Source organism: Neomonachus schauinslandi, chromosome 12 (assembly GCF_002201575.2).
Source record: "Neomonachus schauinslandi chromosome 12, ASM220157v2, whole genome shotgun sequence".
NCBI classification, from domain to species: domain Eukaryota; kingdom Metazoa; phylum Chordata; class Mammalia; order Carnivora; family Phocidae; genus Neomonachus; species Neomonachus schauinslandi.
This window is the reverse complement of record NC_058414.1, coordinates 65,200,884-65,223,388: the sequence shown is the minus strand read 5'-3', so window position 1 is coordinate 65,223,388 and position 22,505 is coordinate 65,200,884. Positions and strand designations below refer to the sequence as shown.

General features: G+C 38.5%; 1 protein-coding gene across 4 annotated transcripts in view; it reads left to right on the top strand.

Annotated features, from left to right (window-relative positions):
• AOAH (acyloxyacyl hydrolase) overlaps positions 1 to 22,505 on the top strand; it is a 181,530-nt gene that overhangs the window by 13,806 nt on the left and 145,219 nt on the right. For 3 of the 4 annotated variants that reach the window (XM_021699288.1, XM_021699289.1, XR_002480850.1), the window contains exons 2-3: positions 4,805 to 4,900; positions 21,299 to 21,365. In XM_021699288.1, the coding sequence (XP_021554963.1) occupies positions 4,805 to 4,900; positions 21,299 to 21,365 (163 nt within the window). The remainder of the gene's footprint in view (positions 1 to 4,804; positions 4,901 to 21,298; positions 21,366 to 22,505) is intronic. The other variant, XM_044919905.1, reaches the window with a different exon arrangement.

The following is a 22,505-nucleotide window of genomic DNA, read 5'->3' as shown; positions in this document are numbered from 1 at the left end:
CTGGAAAAATCCCTGGCTCTTTTGCAATCTACAAATCCCTCAAACCTGGCCTCTTCCTTTCCCCCTACCTCATCTTTCACCACTGGGTTCTGGTGCCAGGCTTTCCTAGTTTTATGCCATGAAGTGGGTGTCAGCAGCCCCCACATCTTACAAAACTTGCCCCAGCTCCTCATGATCCTTTCCATTATATTAGTTATTTTTTGTGTGTATTCTACAGAGAAGCCTTCTTTATTGGCTCTAGCTAAGGTTTATAACACCCCCATCCTCATTACCCTCTGCTACTTCACCCTGTTCCTTTTCTTCATAGCACCTGAATTATTTATAATTCTTTGTTTACTTGTTTACGATCACTTTTCTCTAATAGAGTATAATCTCTAAGAGGGCAGGAACTCTATCGGTTTGTTTTCAGCATGTGCTCAGAGCCCAGCACAGTGCCTGCATCTAGAAGGAACTCAGTACATACCTTGTTCCAGTCCTAGCTCTCCTGCTTACTAGCTATATACTTGGCAACGTACCTAACCTCTCTGAGTCTGTTTCTGGTCCGTAAAATGAGATCAATAATTCCTACAACTAGGAGTTGTTGTGAAGTTTGAATGAGATGATAATGTATGCAAAACACTGTGGAAACTGTAGGGCAGGGGCACCTGCGTGGCTCAGTTAAGCATCTGCCTTCAACTCAGGTCATATCCCGGAGTCCTGGGATCAAAGCCCCACGTCAGCTCCCTGCTCCGTGGAGAGTCTGCTTCTCTCTTTGCCTCTCACCGGACTCGTGCTCTCTCTCTCTCTCTCTCTTAAATAAATAAATAAAATCTTAAAAAAAAAAAAAAGAAAAGAAAAAAGAAAAAGAAAACTGTAGGGCACACTCTAGCCATGTGATGAATTATTTATGCCCCCACTTAGGGTCATAAAGGAAGTATTGTCATGCTGACCCTGGCTCTGAGGAGTGCCAAGTGCTTTCCAGGCTTTTCCATGAAGTGTGGGCTTCAGACAAATGGGAAATCTTTTCACCTGCTCTCTGCCGTGGCTGCATTTCCAGCCAGCACAGATATGATTATAATTAGACTTGCAAGAGCCCTGTTTCATTTCAAAACGATTCTGGGTATAGTCTGCAGCCTACCTGAGGTATGCATCCAGAAGCAGATCCCTGTGGCAGGTGTTTTTATTTGGGCCCATTCACGTCTTTTCCTACAATATCAGGAGTGTCTGTTTCGATTACACTCACTAATCTCAGATGCCATGTGAGAAGAGATTTGCCATATGTGAGGTTTCAGATGGTGACCACTGAGCAAAATGCACAGCACTCACCGGCTCTCATCACTTCTTAAATGAACAGTAGCTTGGACAAACTCACTTTAGCAGAGCCAGGCCTTTTATTAGCAGCCAGAGAATGGCCTGTAATGGAAGGAATTACTCTGCTCATGCATCTGTCCCAGGGAAAACATTCTTTAGCTTGTCAAGCCTGTGGAACCTCTTATTAGAAACTAAAGCAAAGGGCGCCTGGGTGGCTCAGTTGGTTGGGCGACTGCCTTCGGCTCAGGTCATGATCCTGGAGTCCCGGGATCGAGTCCCGCATCGGGCTCCCTGCTCGGCGGGGAGTCTGCTTCTCCCTCTGACCCTCCTCCCTCTCATGCTCTCTGTCTCTCATTCTCTCTCTCTCAAATAAATAAATAAAATCTTTAAAAAAAAAAAAGAAACTAAAGCAAAGTCAATTTCTCCATTCTTGCCAACTGAAGGATTCAGAACACATCTCACTGCAGACCCTAAATTAACAATCCAGCTGGAAGGGGAGTCGAGCCCGCTGGAAATGGGCGGGGATGCCCAAGTGGGCAGGACTCAAAGCAAAGCGGAGTCCAACCTAGGCGTTCACATATTTCAAACCCCATAACCCACTTTTCTGCAGAGCCCTTTTGATCATAACTCTTCACCATGCAGAGTGAGGGTAATGGCAAGATCCACCCAATCTTCAGAGACCGTTGATTTTTTTTTTTTTTTTGGCTCCTTTTTATCTAATGATTTCCAATTTTAGCAAGCAGTGCTAAGGAACCACCAAAGTCTTAAAAGTCCTTGATGGGATTCCTCTGTGTAAAAGAAAAATCCATATCTATACGTACAAAGAAGCAGGTTGGTTTTGAGCAGCACAATTTGCTTTGCATTGATCCTTCCAAGCCCTGGATTAAAACAAAGGCATACTTGTATTTCAAGTCCACTCTGGGTGAAGCCGCTCATTGATGAAGTACCAGATGAAGTGATTGTTATGCAAGATTTCAACCCAATCTCCACTGCCTTCTTTGTTTTTTTTTTTAAGATTTATTTATTTATTTGAGAGAGAGAGAGAGAGTGCATGCATTTCCACACAAGTGGGGGGAGGGCCAGAGGGAGAGGGAGAAAGAGACTTCCAAACAGACTCCCCGCTGAGCTTGGAGCCTGACTCAGGGCTCGATCCCACGACCCTGAGATCATGACCTGAGCCAAAGCCAAGAGTGAGACGCTCAACTGACTGAGCCACCCAGGTGCCCCTCCACCACCTTCTTTGATCCTGAGCTGCAAGTCATGACCATTTGCTACAGAATCTGCTATTTGACTCAAGAGATAGCACTGGTTGTTTCACGCCAGAATGAGTATAGCCATGTACTATGCCCTGCAAAAGGACAAAGAGTAAGCAACATTGTTGGGGAGAATGACCGAGTCAGAACACAACTTCAGGTGCAGCCATTATGCTTTTCCTATGGAGACCCCCAGCAACTGACAACTGAAATGTCATTCCAGTCAGCTTGCTTCAAGTCAGCAAACCTCTCTGTCATCTGACTCCAAACCAGGCCCTGTATCAGGCTCTCCAAGTCAGAGTTAAGACCCCATTCCCACCCTCAATGAACTTATGATCCAACTCTAAACTCTTAGAAATGAAGTTCCAGAAGAGTAGGTAACTTGTTTCAAGTTGCACTTTTGTAACTAACGGATCCACTATTTGAATCCAAGTTTATTTTTTAATTCCTCTCCCTTTTCAACTATACCACACTGCATCCTCTTACCACATTGCAATATAATTATTTATAATTGTTTTTCAATTGTGGTTATTAAAATTTATTTGGTTCCACCTAAGAGGTGATTGGCTGAGACATAAATTAAGGTATAAGAGTGTATTATAAATGTTGAATATATTCACATATGTTAAATATATTTTATATATTTAAAATAAAAATGAAATTGGTTTATCTCTGGGTGATTTAAAGGATGTTTATCTTGTTTACACTATTCTGTATTTTTTGTTTTCTAAACTGAGATTGCATTGCATCTGTATTTTTGAAATGTTGTTTTTAAAATAAAATACATATGAAAATGCTTTTTAGACCATAAAGTGCTAATAAGTATTAGCTACTAAATTCATTGTGTGTAATAAAATCCTCAATGCATGGATTACGTTAAAAGCACATCGAATCAACCTTGATAGTTGATGTTGATAAATGCGCCCGGTGCTCTCAGAACAGTAAGACTTGTTTTCAAGATCACACTGTCTCAGATTAGATGAGTCCAGCTTTATCTGTCTAGAAATGTTCAATTGTACTATCACATCTGTTTCAGCCACCTTCCCTCAAGGGGTCCTGGTAGAAATCTGGTTTTAATGACACTGCATGTAAATTTGGGTTCCCAACTCCTTGAGCAGATGGATAATAGCAAGATTACTACTGGGCCAGGCACCCTGGAACTACTTCATTTGGGATATAAGCCTTATTTTGCCTCCTTAGAAACCAACCTCTGCTAATAAATGCCACTCTTCTTATCTCAAGGAGGCCTACCTAACAATTTCCTCCACAGACTTACTGATCTTTGGCCAACCAACCCTTTGTGTATAGAAGAAAGAGTCCCCTCCAAAAAGGAGGTTTGGGCTTCCCCGAGCATTCAGGAGATCAAGGCTGGTGATAGAAATTTCTAAGGGGTATCAGCCTAGTATTTCTGGGCCTATGCACTTATATATCAAGGTAGCTGAAGGAATATATTTCTAATTTAATCTGAGGTTCCTTCTAAACATGTATTATATTGTGTTACATGCTTTCAAGCAGAGTGCTTTATAGCTGGGAGGTAAATGGTATTTTACAATAGTGTTATGATTTCAAAAGCACATTCAGGTGCACTGTTATCTCCCTTAATCATTACAACAGCCCTATAGGAAACTTATTACCTACTTTGCAGTGAGGAGACCAAGTCTTAGAAAGTTGAGTTTGGACGTTGAGTCCAAGATTCAAGGACAGGACTCAATACCAGGTCTTCTGACTCCAAATGCTGAGCAATTTCCACCACTTTTCTAAAATTAAAAAACTGACCCTAGGTCCCAGCTGAGCATGTATGGGGTGGGAATGATCCTATTCACTGAAGCCATCTACTGCAAAAAGGAAGAAAAGGAGAGAGGAAAGAAGCCAATGTCTATTGAGCTTCTACTCTGTGCTGGCTGGTTTATTTCTGCACTATCTCCTTTAAATACCATGTCTTTCTCCCATGTGATCAAAATAGAAATAAACAAAGATTCAGTTACCTCCCCAAAGTCACATAGCTTCCAAGTAGCAAAACTAAACTGACAACCAATCTTTCTGATCCTCAAACACACCATCTTAGCATACTTCACACTTCACTACAACTCACAGTGCCTGAATGCACACGGCAGATTTTAAAAGGCTTAGCAAACAAAAGTTCTGTGTTGTGGAAAGGTTGGTGTTCCTGAGGACACACACGTATCCCTTCCTTCCCCCTGGCCCTCCAGCACGGTTTTCTTTATGACACTGCTGACGTGTTCTTCTGCCCGCCTTTGCAGCGTGTGTGGTGGTGGTATCCGTGATTGAACAGCTTGCTCAAGTTCACAACTCTACGGTGGAGGCCTCAATGGAGAGACTCTGCAGCTACCTGCCTGGTAAATACAGAAAGGGACATGCAGCTGTGGGTCTGCTGCTTTGTTTGATTCTTGAGTCATCCTGAGTTTATACCCTACACCTGCTTATGGAGAAGAATGTGATTGAGTTATTTATGTTGAGTTGATATTCTTATGAGGCTCATAGAAATTAAAACAAACACATAGATACACAAAACCACTCAAGGCAGTTTTGTTTCGCGACGTTCGTTGTCCATCATGGCAGGATGAGATTGCTGTGGACATTTAGGGAATGATATGCAGAATGGCTAATTTTTGTTTCATGTGTTACATTTATAAGGATTTGCCCAACTGGGGTTCATTGCCTTAAGTACCAAGAAGGTCAAAATAATGGGAAAAAATGGATAATTTTCAATGATTTATGTTAATTTAACCACATGCACATTCCCAGATGCACTCACAGCCCTACCAACACAGAGCTTTGTTTAAGCTGAGAAGACAAATGATCTTAAAACCCCAACTGGGAAAATAATCTGGGAACATTCCACCGATGTGAACCGGATCTCAATAAAATCATCTTATCCATCCTCCAAAAAAAAAAAGGAACTGATTGATGATTTAAACAAGTTGTGGAGGGGAGGAGTTAAGATGGTGGCGGAGTAGGAGGACCCTGAGCTCGTCTTGTCCCTCAAACACAGCTAGATAGTTATCAAGTTATTCCGAACACCCAGGAAGTCAATGGGAGGTCTGAGAGAACAAAACTGCAAGTCTACAAGTAGAAAAGCGACCACCTTCTGGAAGGTAGGGGGTGCGGAAATTCACTGGGGGGAGACAGCTGTGGAAGCGGTGGCGGGGAGGGAGCTAGCTTGCCGAGGCTACTGCAAAGTACTGGAAGCCGCGGAACACAAAATCGGAACTTTGAAGTTCCCTACCGTGGGAGACGAGCCTGGATTAAAGGTGCTCAGGTGGCGAAGAGGGGCAGAACCCCAGGAGTGACAGGGTGGTCTGAGGATCCCCTGGGTCGCAGGAAGAACGGGTGGCGCAAGGTGCGGCGCTGTTCCCAGGCATAGGAGCGGAGAGGCCTGCAGAGAGCAGCAGGTCTTGGCGCCGGCTTCCTGCTATAAACCGTGAGCCGCCCGGCGGTCTGGGGACCGCTTTCCTGGGAGGGGCAGGCAAGCGTGGGGAGAACCTCCCCAAGAGGAACAGTGTGGTCTGAGTGGCGGGCGACCCTGAAATCTGGTTTTGAAACTTAGTTACCCACTTGAGATAAAAAGGCTCGAACACAGGCAGGGTGAATGCAGGGTTCTGACAGAAACCAGGGACACAAATAGGGTGATTGTTTGCTTTTCTGTGAGGGTTCACAGAAGAGTAGGGGGTGTGAACTTTCAGCTCTGAGGCTAGAGGGCAGGGCACCGCCGTATTCATCCTGCCCAGCAGCGCTGAAATTCGGGGAGCAAAAACAGCGCCACCTAGTGGAGGCCGGAGCCCCATACACCAAGCCTCAGCCCACTGCGTCCTGGGGTGGTGTTTCCGCTGAGACAGGTGGGCCTGAGAATCAATGCAGCAGGCCTCTCCCTCAGAAGACCAGCATAACCAACTAGCTCCCACCAAGTTTATGGATCATAGAGTGCTGCATAGCTTCAGCTCTAGGGGAAATAGGATCGAGCTTCCTTTTTACTTGTATTCTTTATTTCTTTTATTCTTATTATTTCTTCATTTATTTTCTTATATTTTCCAATTCCCTTTTTTAATGTTTTGTTATTAATTTTTTAAATTTTTATATCTATACCTTTCATATATATTTTTTTATTTTTTTGTCTACTGTCATTTCATTTTATTTTTTTATTTTGGGATCTAGATTCTTTTAAGAAGCGGAACAAAGCACACCCAGGATCTAGTTTGGTTTTGGGGGATTTTTTTTTTTGTGGTTATTGTTTTTGTTTTGTTTTTGTTTTTTTGTTTTTGTTTTGTTTTCTTGTTCTGTGGGGTTTTTTCTTGTTTCTTTTTTCTTTTTCTCTGTTTTTGTTTATTTTTTTTATTCTTTTTTTCTCTTTCCTCTTTTCTTTTCTGGACAAAATGACAAGATGGAGGAATTTACCCCAAAAGAAAGAACACGAAGTAGAACTCATGGCCAGGGATTTAATCAATACAGATATAAATAAAATGTCTGCACTAGAATTTAAAATAATGATTATGAGGATACTACTGGGTTTTGAACAAAGCATAAAAGACACTAGAGAATCCCTTACTACAGAGATAAAAGAACTAAAATCTAGTCAGGCCGAAATTAAAAATGCTACAACCAAGATGCAAACACAAATAGAGGCCATAAAAAGGAGGATGGGCAAAGCAGGGGAGTGAATCAGTGATATAGAAGATAGAATTATGGAAAATAATGAATCCAAAAAGAAGAGGGAAAGAACGGTAATGGACCATGAAGGTAGACTTAGAGAATTCAGTGACTAAGTAAAACGTAATGGCATTTGTATCATGGGAGTCCCAGATGATGAAAAGAGAGATAAAGGGGCAGAAGGTTTATTTGAACAAATTATAGCTGAAAACTTCTCTAATCTGGGGATGGACACAGACATCAAAATCCAAAAAGCACAGAGAACTCCCATGAAATTCAACAAAAGCCAGCCATCACCAAGGCATATCATGGTCAAATTGACAAAATACACAGGCAAGGAAAGAATCCCGAAAGCAACAAGGGAAAAAGGTCTTTAACCTACAAGGGAGGAAGACAGATCGAGTTCGCACAGAAACTTGGCAGGCCAGAAAGGAATGGAAGGAAGTATTCAATATGCTGAATGGGAAAAATATGCATCCAAGAATTCTTTATCCAGCAAGGCTGTCATTCAGAATAGAAGGAGAGTTTGTTTTCCAGACAAACAAAAACTAAAGGAGTTCATGACCACTAAATAAGCCCTGTAAAAAATTTTAAGAGAGACTCTTTGAGTGGAGGAAAAAGCCAAAAGCAACAAAGACTAGAAAGGACCAGAGAGAATCACCAGAAACACCAACTCTACAGGTTACACACTGGCACTAAATTCATATCTCTCAGTAATCACTCTGAATGTAACTGGACTAAGTCCTCCAATCAAAAGACATAGGGAATCAGAATGGATGAAAAAACAAGATCTATCTACATGCTGCTTACAAGAGACACATTTTAGACCTGCAGATTGAAAGTGAGGGGATGGAGAACCATCTATCATGCTAATGGATGGCAAAAGAAAGCCAGTGTAGCCATATTTATATCAGCAAACTAGATTTTTAAATACTGTAATAAGAGATGAAGGAAGGCATTATATCATAATTAATGGGTCTGTCCCTCAAAACGATCTAACAATTGTAAATATTTATGTCCCCAACTTGGGAGCACTAAAATATATAAATAAATTAATAATAAACATGAAGAAACTTGTTGATCATCATACAATAATATTAGGGGACTTCAACACCACACTTACAGCAGTGGATAGATCATCTAAGCAGAAAATCAATAAGGAAACAATGGCTTTGAGTGACACACTGGACCAGATGGAATTAACAGATACATTCAGAAAATATACTCTAAACAATGACTGGGTGATAGACACTGGGGAGGGTATGTGCTCTGGTAAGCGCTGTGAATTGTGCAAGACTGTTGAATCTCAGATCTGTACCTCTGAAACAAATAATGCAATATATGTTAAGAAAAAAAAAAGAAGAAGAAGGTAGCGGGAGGGGAAGAATGAAGCGGGGGAAATCGGAGGGGTAGACGAACCATGAGAGACGATGGACTCTGAAAAACAAACAGGGTTCTGGAGGGGAGGGGGGTGGGAGGATGGGTTAGCCTGGTGGTGGATATTGAGGAGGGCACATTCTGCATGGAGCACTGGGTGTTATGCACAAACAATGAATCATGGAACACTTCATCTAAAACTAATGATGTAATGTATGGGGATTAACATAAGAATAAAAAAAAACAAACAAAACAGATACATTCAGAACATTTCATCCTAAAGCAGCAGAATACATATTCTTCTCTAGTGCATGGAACATTCTCCAGAATAAATCACATACTGGGTCACAAATGAGCCCTCAAAAGTATAAAAAGATCAAGATCATACTATTTGTATTTTCAGGACACCATGTTATGAAACTGGAAATCAACCACAAGAAAAATTTGGAAAGACCTCAAATACATGGAGGTTAAAGAACACCTACTAAAGAATGAATGGGCTAACCAGGAAATTAAAGAATTTTAAAAATACATGGAAGCAAATGAAAATGAAAGCACGACAGCCCAAAATATTTGGGATGCAGCCAAAGCAATCCTAAGAGGGAAGTATATTGCAGTACAGGCCTACCTCAAGAAGCAAAAAAAGTCTCAAATACACAACCTAAACTTACACCTAAAGGAGCTAGAAAAGGAACAGCAAATAAAGCCTAAAGCCAGCAGAAAGGAAATAATAAAGATTGGAGCAGAAATAAATGATATAGAAACAAAAAAACCTCAGCAGAATGGATTAATGAAACTAAGAGCTGGTTCTTTGAAAGAATTAATAAAATTAAAGAATTAATAAAATTAAGCCATACTTAAAAAGAGAGAGAGAAAGATAAAATCACAAATGATGGAGGAGAGATCACAACCAATACCACAGAAATAGAAACAATTATAAGAATACTGTGCAAAATTATATGCTAACAAACTGGGCAACCTGGAGAAAATGGACAAATTCCTAGAAACTTACAAACTACCAAAACTGAAACAGGAAGAAATGGAAAATGTGAGCAGACCCATAATCAGCAAAGAAATTGAATCAGTAATCAAAAATCTCCCAAAAGAACAAAAGTCCTGGGCTGGATGGCTTCTTAGGGGAATTCTATCAGACATTTAAAGAAGAGTTAATACCTATTCTTTGCAAACTGTTCCAAAAAATAGAAATGGAAGGAAAACTTCCAAACTCATTCTACAAAGCCGGCATTACCTTGATTCCAAAACCAGACAAAGACCCCACTAAAAAGGAGAATTATAGGCCAATATCCCTGATGAACATGGAGAGAGAGCTTGAACATGGATGCAAAAATTCTCAATAAAATACTAGCAAATAAGATTCAACAGTACATTAAAAGCATTATTCACCATGATCAAGTGGGATTTATTCCTGGGCTGCAGGGGTGGTTTAATATTTGCAAATAAATGAATGTGATACACCATATTAATAAAGGAAAAGAAAAGAACCAAATGATCCTGTCAATGGATGCAGAAAAAGCATCTGACAAAATACAAACATCCTTTCCTGATTAAAAAACAAAACAAAACAAAAACAACAACAAAAAAACCTCAACAAAGTAGGGATAGATGGAACATACCTCCACATCATGTATGAAAGACCCACAGCTAACATTATCCTCAGTGGGGAAAAACTGAGAGTCTTTCCCCTACAGTCAGGAACAAGACAAGGATGTCCACTCTCACCATTACTATTTAACATAGTACTGGAAATCTTAGCCTCAGCAATCAGATAACAAAAACAAATAAAAGGCATCCAAATGGGCAAGGAAGAAGTCAGGCTTTCACTATTTGCAGACAACATGATACTCTATGTAGAAAATCTGAAAATTTACTAGAACTCAAAAATTACTAGAACTCATACATGAATTGAGCAATGTCACAGGATATAAAATCAGTGTACAAAAATCTGTTGCATTTCTCTATACCAATAACAAAGCAGCAGAAAAAGAAATCAAGGAATCAATTCCATTTGCAATTGCATCCAAAACAATAAGATACCTAGGAATAACTCTAAAGAAGTGAAAGATCTATACTCCGAAAACTATAGAATACTTATGAAAGAAATTGAAGAGGACACAAAGAAATGGAAAAGCATTCAATGCTCATGGATTGGAAGAACAAACATTGTTAAAATGTCTATAATACCCAAAGCAATCTACGCATTTAGATTGGAAGAACAAACATGGTTAAAATGTCTATAATACCGAAAGCAATCTATGCATTTAATGCAATCCCCATCAAAATACGACCAGCATTTTTCATAGAGATAGAACAAACAATCTTAAAATTTGGATGGAACCACAAAAGACCTCGAATAGCCAAAGCAATTCTGAAAAAGAAAAAACTAGAGGCATCACAGCTCTCGATTTCAAGCTATACTACAAAGCTGTAGTCATCAAGACAGTATAGTACTGGCACAAAAAGAGACACATAGATCAATGGAACAGCATAGAGAGCCCAGAAATGACCCTCAACTCTCTGGTCAACTAATCTTCAACAAAGCAGGAAAGAATATCCAATGGAAAAAAGATGGTCTTTTCAACAAATGGTGCTGGGAAAACTGGACAGCAACACGCAGAAGAATGAAACTGGACGACTTTCTTACACCATATACAAAAATAAATTCAAAATGGATGAAAGACCTAAATGTGAGACAGGAAACCACCAAAATCCCAGAGAACACAGGGAGCAACCTCTTTGACCTCGGCTGTAGCAACTTCTTACTAGACACATCACCACAGGCAAGGGAAACAAAAGCAAAAATGAACTATTGGGACTTCATCAAGATAAAAAGCTTCTGCACAGTGAAGGAAACAATCAACAAAACTAAAAGGCAGCCTAGGGAATGGGAGAAGATATTTGCAAATGACATATCTAATAAAGGTTTAGTATCCAAAATCTATAAAGAACTTGTAAAACTCAACACCCAAAAAACAAATAACCCAGTTAAGAAATGGGCAGAAGACATGAATAGACACTTTTCCAAAAAAGACAACCAGATGGCTAACAGACACATGAAAAGATGCTCAGCATCACTCATCATCAGAGAAATACAAATCAAAACCATGATGAGATACCATCTTACACCTCTCAGGATGGCTGAACTTAATAACGCAAGAAACAACAGATGTTGGCAAGGATGAAGAGAACGGGAACCCTCTTGCACTGTTGGTGGGAATACAAGTTGGTGCAGCCACTCTGGAGAACAGTATGGAGGTTCCTCAAAATGTTAAAAATACAACTACCCTATGATCCAGCAATTGCACTCCTATTTACCCAAAGGATACACAAGTACAGATTCGAAGGGATACATGCACCCCAATGTTTATAGCAGCATTATCAACAATAGCCAAACTATGGAGAGAGCCCAAGTATCCATCAACTGATGAATGGATAAAGAAGATGTGGTGTGTATATGTGTGTGTATATATATATATATATATATATATGTATGTATGTATAAAATGGAATACTCCTCAGCCATCAAAAAGAATGAAATCTTGCCATTTACAATGACACAGATAGAGTTAGAGTGTATTATGCTAAGTGAAATAAGTCAGAGAAAAACAAATACCATATGTGGAATTTAAGAAAGAAAACAGATGAACATATGGGAAGGGAGAAAAGAAAAAAAGGAGAGAGGGAAACCATTGATAAGAGAACAAACTGAAGGCTGATGGAGGGAGGTGGGTGGGGGATGGGACAGATGGGTGATGGGTATTAAGGAGGGCACTTGTTATGATGAGCCCTGGGTGTTGTATGTAAGTGATGAATCACTGCATTCTACTCCAGAAATCAATATGCATTATATGTTAACTACCTAAAATTTAAATTAAAAAGAAATAGAAAGCATACTTAGCAAATTTACAGATTGGGGTGGAGTAGGTATTATGTTTGATGATTAAATCATAATTTAAAATTATCTCCATGTTCTAGAATGAATAAAAATGATTAAGTACAAAAAATATACAAGTTGTGTTTTTCTCTTTCAATCTCAACAAAATTGAGAAAATATTGATTCTATTTCCCTTATAGAATACTATTAGGTGAACAGTCACAATGGGTAAACTTCCTTGAGAGTCAAATTATCATTCATTTAATGTTAAAAAACAAATTCACCAAGGATGAATTTTTTCAAAGTAAGGAAGCTAGACTAATGGCCGTTGTGTCTTGGGTTTACAGAGCATGCTGTGCCAACAGCACCTAAGCATTTTCGGAGGATTTATTGCATTCAGTAACAATATGCATTCACAAGCTAAATTTCTTGGAATTTAAACTAAGGATCAAGAGAGAATACTACACTAACACATGTGTTTACAATGTCCCAGATTGACCATTGCTAAGGTTTTGACATATTTACATCATCTTTCTTTTATGAAATTAGAATGTGGCTTCCCCTCACCCCCAGTTCCATTCTCCTCCCATCTCCTTAGAGGGAACCACTCATATGAACTTGATGGGTATTGTTCTTGTCAAGTTTTATACTTTCACATTCACTTGTATGAATCCATAAACAATATATGGTATTGTTCAGCGAGTAATTTTTTAACCTGTTTTTGGTAAAACAAAACAAATATAGAAAGCCACACAAAACAAATGTATAGCTTTATCAGTTATTAAAGGGTGAATACCCTGGTAAACATAGCCCAGGTCAAGAAGGAACAGATAGGTAACTACTCTAGAAGCCCCATCCCAGCATAAATCACTTCTTTTGCCTAAAGGAACATCCTGAATTTTACTGTAATCATTTTTTTGCATTGCTTTATAGTTTTGTTATCCAAGTGAACATTCCCTGCACTATAGTCTTGCCTAGTTTAAAATTTTTGATATGTCTTTTAAGTTTATTTTAATCTACAAGTTTTCTTTCCATCCCTTTCTTTGCCATGTAATTTAATTGTGGGATTTGCCCTATAGAGTTTCCCACAGTCTGGATTTTGCTGATTGCTTCCCTGTGGTATGATTGAATATGTTGCTCTGTGTTCTGTATATCCTGAAAATTTGCAGCTAGATCCAGAGGCTTGATCAGACTCCAGTTTGATTTCTTTGGCAAGACTATAAGTGATAATGTTTTCTTTCATTGGGAGGCCATTAAATGTGATTTTCTCTTTTTTCTTTTTGCAATATTAGCAGCTGTTGATGCTCAATAATCAGATCTATTAGTTCACTGGGAGTTGCAAAATGGTGCTATTCTAATATATCATTTATATTATATTTAGTGGTGGAAATACATTCGAGACACTTTCCCTCATCCTCATCATATTTTAGAGACATTTTCCCCACAGTCACTAATGGTATTGTTCATAGTAGGAAAGGCCAGATACATGCCTGATTCCTTTGCTCTACTTGCGAGTTTTCAAATAATTCATTGTCTTTCTATGATCCCATAGTAGTCAATCACTTTTCTTTAAAATATCATGAACTCTTGAATTTATACATATTTCATGAGTTTTGGTCTATTTCAATTACTATCCTTTTGTAACTCAAATTGTCTCATGTTTGACCAGTGGGAACTTCTTCAAGTTGGCTCCTGAGTCCCTTTGACATGAGCCTAAGTAACCTTTGATAGCTTCCTCGCTAATTGATATGACAAGATGTTCCAGCCCTGTCTTGTACATTTCCAGACCCAGGCTTGAAATCAGTCATTTCTCTCAAAAGCTCTGGTTTCCGTTAGTGGGAAATAGTATTTTAAGACCACAGTCTGGGTGCATAGGAATGTTCATTGCTACTGAGTTGGTCATTCTTTCTAGGCCTTTTCAGTAGACAATGCTAGAAAAAAATACATATATTTACATATACATGTACATACATTTACCTATTTTACATATAATTTTAAGACAAAATGTCTAATGAGTTCATACTGACACTTCAAATTCAGGACTACAGGATTTTCTTCTTAATCTCTTCTGTATCATACCTATATCTTCTTCTCTCCACACTTGAAGTCCTAATTCTCAAGGACAAAGGGATAAAATATAATTACCCATTCACCTATCCCTCATTATACATATAACAGTCTCAGAAGATCAATCCTAGTACTGCTATCATTAATATATTTTTTAATCATTGAGAGCAGTTAAAATTGTTTTTTGCATATACTTTTCCCATTTCTCCACCCTTTGTAATCATTGTACTATATGACCTGATCATACAGCTATTACATGCAATACCCATTCCCTGCCCACCCCTCACTTTGTCTCAGTCCCATCAGCAACTGTTTAATCAATGTTCACCACCAGCCCTTATGAGGATGCCTCTCTAGCTGAGTTGTTGTCTAAAGCTCATTCCTCAGGAAGGGCTCATGGGAACAATATTCCCTGAATTCTTGCATGTCAATAACAAGCTGTCTGTGCCCTTTACACTTGAAAGTCAGCTGTTTTTCTGGATATATAAATCCTTGGCACACAATTTCTTTCCCTAAATATCTTAAATGTGTCTTTAAAAAGCCTACTGATAATCTTCTTCCCTTTTTCTTGTAAATCACTTGCTGTTTCTGCCTAGAAATTCAAAGATTTCTTTTTCCTTTCTTCTCTAAAATTCAGTCATCTAACTAGAATGTGTCTTGGTATTAGTTGTCGTATGTTGATGTCAGGCATGCAGTATGCTCTCAAGTACATTTTTTTTATAATTTCAGGACAGTTGTTTACTTGTTCAGTTTCCTTGATTGGTTTTCTTTTTCAGGGATTTCTAATATCCATATTTTGAATCTTCTTTGCCTAACCTCGGTATGTTGCCTGTCTCTTGAATACTTTCTATCCCTGTATTTTTTATCTTGAAAGTTTTACTCTTTTTCACCTTGTATTTTTCTTAAGACATTAGCTATTGTATTCAGCTCTTCTGTTCACTCTAGTTTAGACTTCATTTCTCTTATAATCTTTTATTCTTCCCTGAGTTCTTTTATTCTATGTCTGAGTTATTCTAATTCTGATTCCTGTGTTCTTTCATGACATAACATTTTATTAATGCTTCTTAGCTCATTTCGAAATACTATGTTATGTTTTAATCCTTTTTTGGGCTTGACTTTCTGGCATGCTTTTGCTTTCTATAGGGATGTGATTCTGTTCCTTATTCTTTTTTTTTTCTTATAATAACTTTGTATGGGAGTTGACCTAGATACATTTCTGTTGCTCATTTTTATGTGAAATTAGTTTTCCAAAACTCTTAAAAAGAGAAGTGGCTCAGGGTACAGAACTTTTTCTTTTGTTCTTATATAGTGTTAAAACACACACACACACACACACACACACACACTCCCCCCAGCAGCTTGCTTGCTGAGAGAGTTTCTGACTGTTCCCCTGCCCACTTTTATCTGGATTTTCTTTTTCCTTTGCTTCTGTCCAGTTCAGTGTTGTTTCCAAACCCAGCAGTTTCTCCTCAGTGTGCACGCTGTCCTGGAAGGGAGCTCTGGCAGGTCAGTTTCTACAATTTATAGGAGCCTGGACAGGCCAGCCCCTTAGTCCTTCCACTTTGAGCCCCTTGCACTCATCTGTCACAGTGGGCCAAACCCATCCCGGTCTCAGCTGCTGTTCTTTAATTGGCCTGCCATACTTTCTAAGCAATACCTATGGGCTATCTGGGGATTCCCCTATTCACAGGTTTCTCTGGCATTCCATTGCTTCCCTTTACTTTCTCCCACATGGACGTTGATACCCCACAGGTCTTGTGGCTGTGAGTGGTTTATCCTAGCCTAAATGTGAGGGTTCATGGAGATACCTACTTTTGTTATAACAACTGTCCATGGATTTTGGGTTCTTCTATCCAGGAGCTCTTTTTTGCCCCCTTAGGTAGAAATTCAAAGAAATTCCAAAATTCTGCTGCCTCCAACACCATCTTTCCAGAATCCTCCCCATGTGGGATTTTACTTTCATATTAATGTCTACTATATGCATAGCTCTGCAACTTCTGTTTTTCGCTCAACAGTATGTTTTTGAGATCTATAGATCTATGTTAAGACATAGAGACTGAGGTCAAGCCTCTTAATTACTCTATAGTTCTTTACCATATAAATGTCCCATATTTTACTGACCCATCCCCCTATTACTGGATGTTCACAATCTATTATAAACCTTACTTTGTATTTTCATATCTCTGAATTAGAGAAAAAAGAGGAAAATATTATTACCATTTCACAAAAAAAGGAAAAAAGTGAAAAACAGTCATAATTATCATTAAGATTTATTTTGATTGGTTGTCATTTCTGTGTAATAGACCACATTGACACATATCACTGTTTGTACCTGGCGTTTGATTTTCTCTTTTTAGGCAAAGTTGTGTTGTTCAAAGATGAAAGGCTCAGTAAAAATCCTCCTTCCTAGATGACAGTGTCCTAATGTACTAGTGAAATGTAATACAACATGGACCAAGATTGCTGGTCTTCAGGGTACGGTCTGGGCTCCTTCTGACTCAGCACAGGACATTTCAGAGTCTGCTGAGGTAAATGAGAGGCTGAAAGTCAGATTCTGGTAAAATAAAAGTTGACACTTTAACAAGGGAATCAAAGTAGGTATTTCAGTTTCCTGCGGTAGGTTACCTTTCAATTGAAGAAATTTCAAAGGATTAAGAATGCTGCTTGGGGTTATTTTCTTTTATTAATTAATGTTTTACCTCTGGATAGAAATAAGGTATTCAGTTCAGTAAAGGCTCTTTCATTTGACATACGTGAAGTCACGGTGGGCATTACTGTTGCCATTTTACGGATGTGGAAACCAGGGCGCAGAATGGCTATGCAGATTGTAGAGGGTGACAAAGATAGTTTGTCTCCTAGCTCAGGATTTCTCTTTCTTGAAATCAAAATAGGCCTGAACCATAGCCAGGAGAATGGGAGACAGAGGACGTGAAATTATGGACTTCAACACACAGGTACTATTTTTCAAATTATTTTTAAATAGTATTGCTTTTACCTCCAAAGCAAAACAAGTTCAGAAGACATAACCTTAGCAGACTGAAAGCATGTAAGCAACATTCTTGAGAATAATCACTCAGTAAATCACGTTGGCCTTTCCTTGCCTGGGAAGATGATTTTTTTTTTTAATTCTGCAAAGCATTACTGACCTTCAGTTTCACCTGCTGCTTTTGCTGCTGGCTCTCATTAGTAAACACCTTGGAAGAATCTCAGAATTGTTAATGGAAAAATGATTAATGGAATCATTCTCCCTAGGGGTCAGTAGACTCATATGCCCTGAGACCCTTGCTAGAACTTCACTTTCTTGGGTCACCTATGCAAAAATCTTATCTTCATGGAATATGATAGCTAAAAACTCGTGTAGATTTAAAATGAAGAGGGAATCTCTCTTCGCGTACTGGAGATTCTGAAAATCTACAAACAAACTAGAAAACAGAGCCTCAAAACTAGCTTTGTGGTCGTTTAATCTCCCGGTGCTTCAAATTTCTCACCAGTAGAAATTTGTAAATATGTAAATATTACATCTACTCCAGGAGTAGATGAAGCATCAAATAAAATGTTCTAAGTACGTTGAAATGCACTCTACAAATAACATGGGCTTTTGGAGTAAAAAATTTAATCTCTTACTAAACCATGTCATAGATCTGTGATTTGGGGCCTTAAGCTCTCTAAACCTTAAGGTTCCTCCCTATAGAACAAGGGTAAGAATAAACACTCCCTCAAAAGGTTCTTATGAGAAACTTCTTCATGGTAAATGTGAAGGTGAATTACAACCTAGAATGTTCTGGGTTTTATTTACAAACACATGTATATATCTAATGTACGATGACTGCTCACTTGCTCCTTTTTAACCCTCTTTTGCCCTTGGGAATGGCCACATTTTTTTTCTCCTATGCTGTTCCAAGTCTGACTCTGTAGAAATTAAATGCTCTTGTACCTTCCTGGTCACAGATAGTTTAACTGTATACATTTTACATCAGATAGGTGACTAGCAATATGTGAGCAACTATCTTTTCCATGGTTGTATCACTAACAGTGAAGTTACATCTGATCATGCTGACTGGGCTCTATCTGGCTTGCTCTGGAGACTTTGCATGACTCCACTCTGTACCCTTCTGTGCTGACCTAGAATTTAGCTGTCAAGGGGCCATCTCATGTTCCAAACCAGCCATTGCTCCAGGAGCCCCTTACTCTTAATCATCACAGAATCCATCTGGGAAAAGATCACAGAATCCATTCAAGAAGTGGATCATTCAGATGGTCCTACTCAGAGAGCAAGGAGAAACTTGCAGCCACTCATTTCAACCTGAGCAAAACAGGGTTCTAAAAATATACAAACACACACACACACACACACACACACACACACCAACATCTTTTATTTTACCAGAAAGAAGGCAAATTTTCTCTTTCAAGCAGTACTGCAAGAGCAAAATATTGCCCAGCTCTCAGCTAAACTAGTTCTACATTAGGCATACTTGAAACTCATTTGCGGAGTGCTTTGCCAATTCATGTAACTTTGAATGTCCGTTACATAATTCTCCCAAGTTCCTAGATGGTCTAGTGAAAGGGACTGAATCCCTTTCCCACATGTTTCAGATGAAGGAATTGAAACCCAGAAAGGGTAAGCAATTGAAGGTCAGACAGGTGCTGAAATCCAGTGTCTGAGTCCTGTGACATCAGGGGTTCTTGACATGCCCACAGCAGTTCTCCTGAAATGGAGCATCCAGGGGGAAGAGGAGATGTTTTTATTTTAAAACAGGTATATTGAGGTATAATTCACCTTCCATGCAATTCACCCATTTAAAATGTATACCTCAATGGCTTTTAATATATTCCCAGAGATGTATATTCTTCACCACAGTGAATTTTAGAACATTTTCATTATACCGAAAAGGACCCTCGCACTTCTAAGCTGTCACCACCCCAAATATCTGTCCTCCCCAGACCTAAGCAACCACTAATCCATTTTCTATCTCCATGCACTTGCTTCTTCTGGACAATTCATATAAATGAAATTATGTTTCTTTCACTGAGCATAATGTTTTTAATGTCCATCAAAGTTGTGGCATGTAGCAGAGCCTCATTACTCTTCACAGCTGAATAATATTGTACTGCATGGATATAGCCCACTTAGTTCATTCATTCATTTATGAATGGACATTTGGGTTGAATTTTTTCCACTTCTCGGCTATTTTAAATAATGTTACTATGAACATCCATGTACAAATTTTTGTATGGATGTATATTTTTTATTCTTTTGGGTATATACCTATGATGGACTTGTTGGATCATATGGCAACTGTATGTTGAACTATTTGAGGAACGGTCAGACCATTAACCAAAGTGGCTGCACCGTATTATGTTCCCACCAGCAGTGTATGAAGATTCTAATTTCTCCACATTAGTACCTGCTATTATCTGTCATTTTTATTATACCATATCATAGTGGGTGTGAAGTGGTATCTCGTTGTGGTTTTGATTTGCATTTCCTTAATAGCTAAAGAGGTTGAGCATGTGCTTATTGGCCATTCGTGTATCTTTTTTGGAGAAAATCTATGCAGATGCTTTCTTTAGGTATTTGGTATCATTCACCAGTGAAGCCATCTGGTTCTGAGCTTTTCTTTGGGGGAAGCATTTGATTACTAATTCAATCTCTTGTTATACATCTATCCAGATTGTTTATTTATTCTTGAGCCAGTTTTGGCAGCCTGTCTTTCTAGGAATTTGTCCATCTCATCTAGTTATCTAATTTGCTGTCAGCAGATGTCATAGTATTCCCCCATGGTTCTATAAGGTCAATGTGGGGATATAGTTTTAAGTTCCTACTTCAAAAGCACAGTGTGTTTGAAGTTCATGCTTTATTGTAGGAAAAAAAAAAGCCCTATGAATAGATCTATCGTAATACAAAAGAAATATTTACATTATTTACTCTTGAGTAAAAATGAAGTACTAGAGAGAGTTTTTATCCTGTTCTTTCACTACCCTACCCTCCAAGCAAGTTATGGGTAGCCCAGTTTGAGATAAGCATGACAAGATAAATTCTCATCAGGGAGAGATTCCCATATTTTCTTAAGACAGCCCATCTGTCTTAATTGTGCTAGGGTTCTAATTCCCAAGGTTTCACAGTGGACTCACAAACTGGAAAAACAGGACCAGAGGGTCACAAATTTCATTGTACAGATCAATCCACAAAGCATCCCTGTACTGTCACAATGGAGAGGAAGGAGATTGCTTTGTTAATGTGTGTGTGTGTGTTGGGGTCTGTGTGTCTGTGTTCTCTGGGCTAGATGGCAGTGCAGGGATCTTGACAGTCTCCTATCTCTGGAATACCAACAGCAAAAAATAAATAGCTGAAATGCAATCTCTTTTTCCCAAATGAACACGAAAGAAGAGTATTTATAACAGAGCTATATTTCAGATTATTTACAGTGAGTCCTGTTTTATTTCAACAAAGGAGATCTTCACCAGATATTCCTTGCTGTACAAAAGAAAATAAAACCCAAAAATTTAACTTGTTTTTTTTATAATAAACTGGTGATCTTTATCATGTACGGTAAACAAAGTGGCATTCACATAAACCTAAGATGATGTTTTAATGAATACGTTAACTGTAACATTTCCCCTAAGCCCTTATAATTACTCATTAATTAATCATTCAGCATCAATTCCTAGTAAAAGATGATTATTTTTAACTCATGTGTTAAATTCATCAGAATAAAAAATAATCTATTTCCCCTTCTTTCTTTTTTCTTAGAAAAGCTGTTCTTGAAGACCACCTGCTATCTAGTGATAAGAATGTTTGGACCGGACCTCGTAAAACTGTGAGTATGCTGGCACATTAACCTGGGCCAGTTGCTGGGATGTGGGGGCAACAGGAAAGCTGCCAGGCAGCTGGATGTACTCACTGAACAAGGGCTTGAGCTGTGTTCCTGTTCTTGTTAGTAGTGGAACATTCAGACCTGACTCAGATCCATTGCCACTCGAGGCAAAGGCTCCCCTTGAATTACATAGAGTGTGGCACCTGGCTCGATTTCTCTTCAAGAGCCTTTCAGGAGGAATTTTAGCAACAAGTAACCAGATCCTACTGTCCGGACCTAAGCATTTAGCCCCTTCTCCTGAGCTCCCCAAAGAGCCCCGGCCTTTCCCTTGTCTCCCAGCTCAGGTCCCAGACCATGTTCTTAGGTTCTCCTCTCTCCTCCCTCAGGTTTCCTGGCTCTCTCCACAAGCCCTAGCCCTTGCCCCTCAGGATCCCACATGGGCGCCATTATAATCTGTCTGCTTCCTTCTTTCGCTTGTGTTTCTTTTTTGAGCTCAGGTGCACTGCATCAGATAAATCATATTCCTTCCTATTCATGGCATTTTCTCATCAACGATCCATACATGGCTTTCTTATATTTATTATTTGGTTACTTAGTTACTTTGAATAAAGTAATTAGCTTCCAAACCCACCACCCAAAACTAAGTCTAGGACCTTGATTATAATTTACTCTAACCATCCAGTCCCTCGGTCATTCATTCTCATGCTTTTCTCCATCCACTTAATAAACTCCATATTCATCTTTCTCTTGCTTTCCTTTTTCTGTAGTTTTAGTATACATGTATATATACTTATGTTAATATATATTATGTTAAATTTATACATATTTATGATAATAAATATGTGTAATATATATTTATATATAAATAATAAATAGAATAAATATATGTAATATGTTAATTATAATTAGTATATAAGAAGTATATGTCAATGTAATAGAGAAAATTAATCTTACTCAAATATTAATGGATTAATAGCTTAGTGATTAATAATTATAATTAATGGTAAAATAATATAACTACATAAAATAATTAGAATTTTACTATAGTTATTATATATATTTCTTTAAACCTTATTTTATTTATTTCTTTAGTTTATGAAGAGAGTATCCCATTGTATATAATCTTTTGGGACCTACCACTTA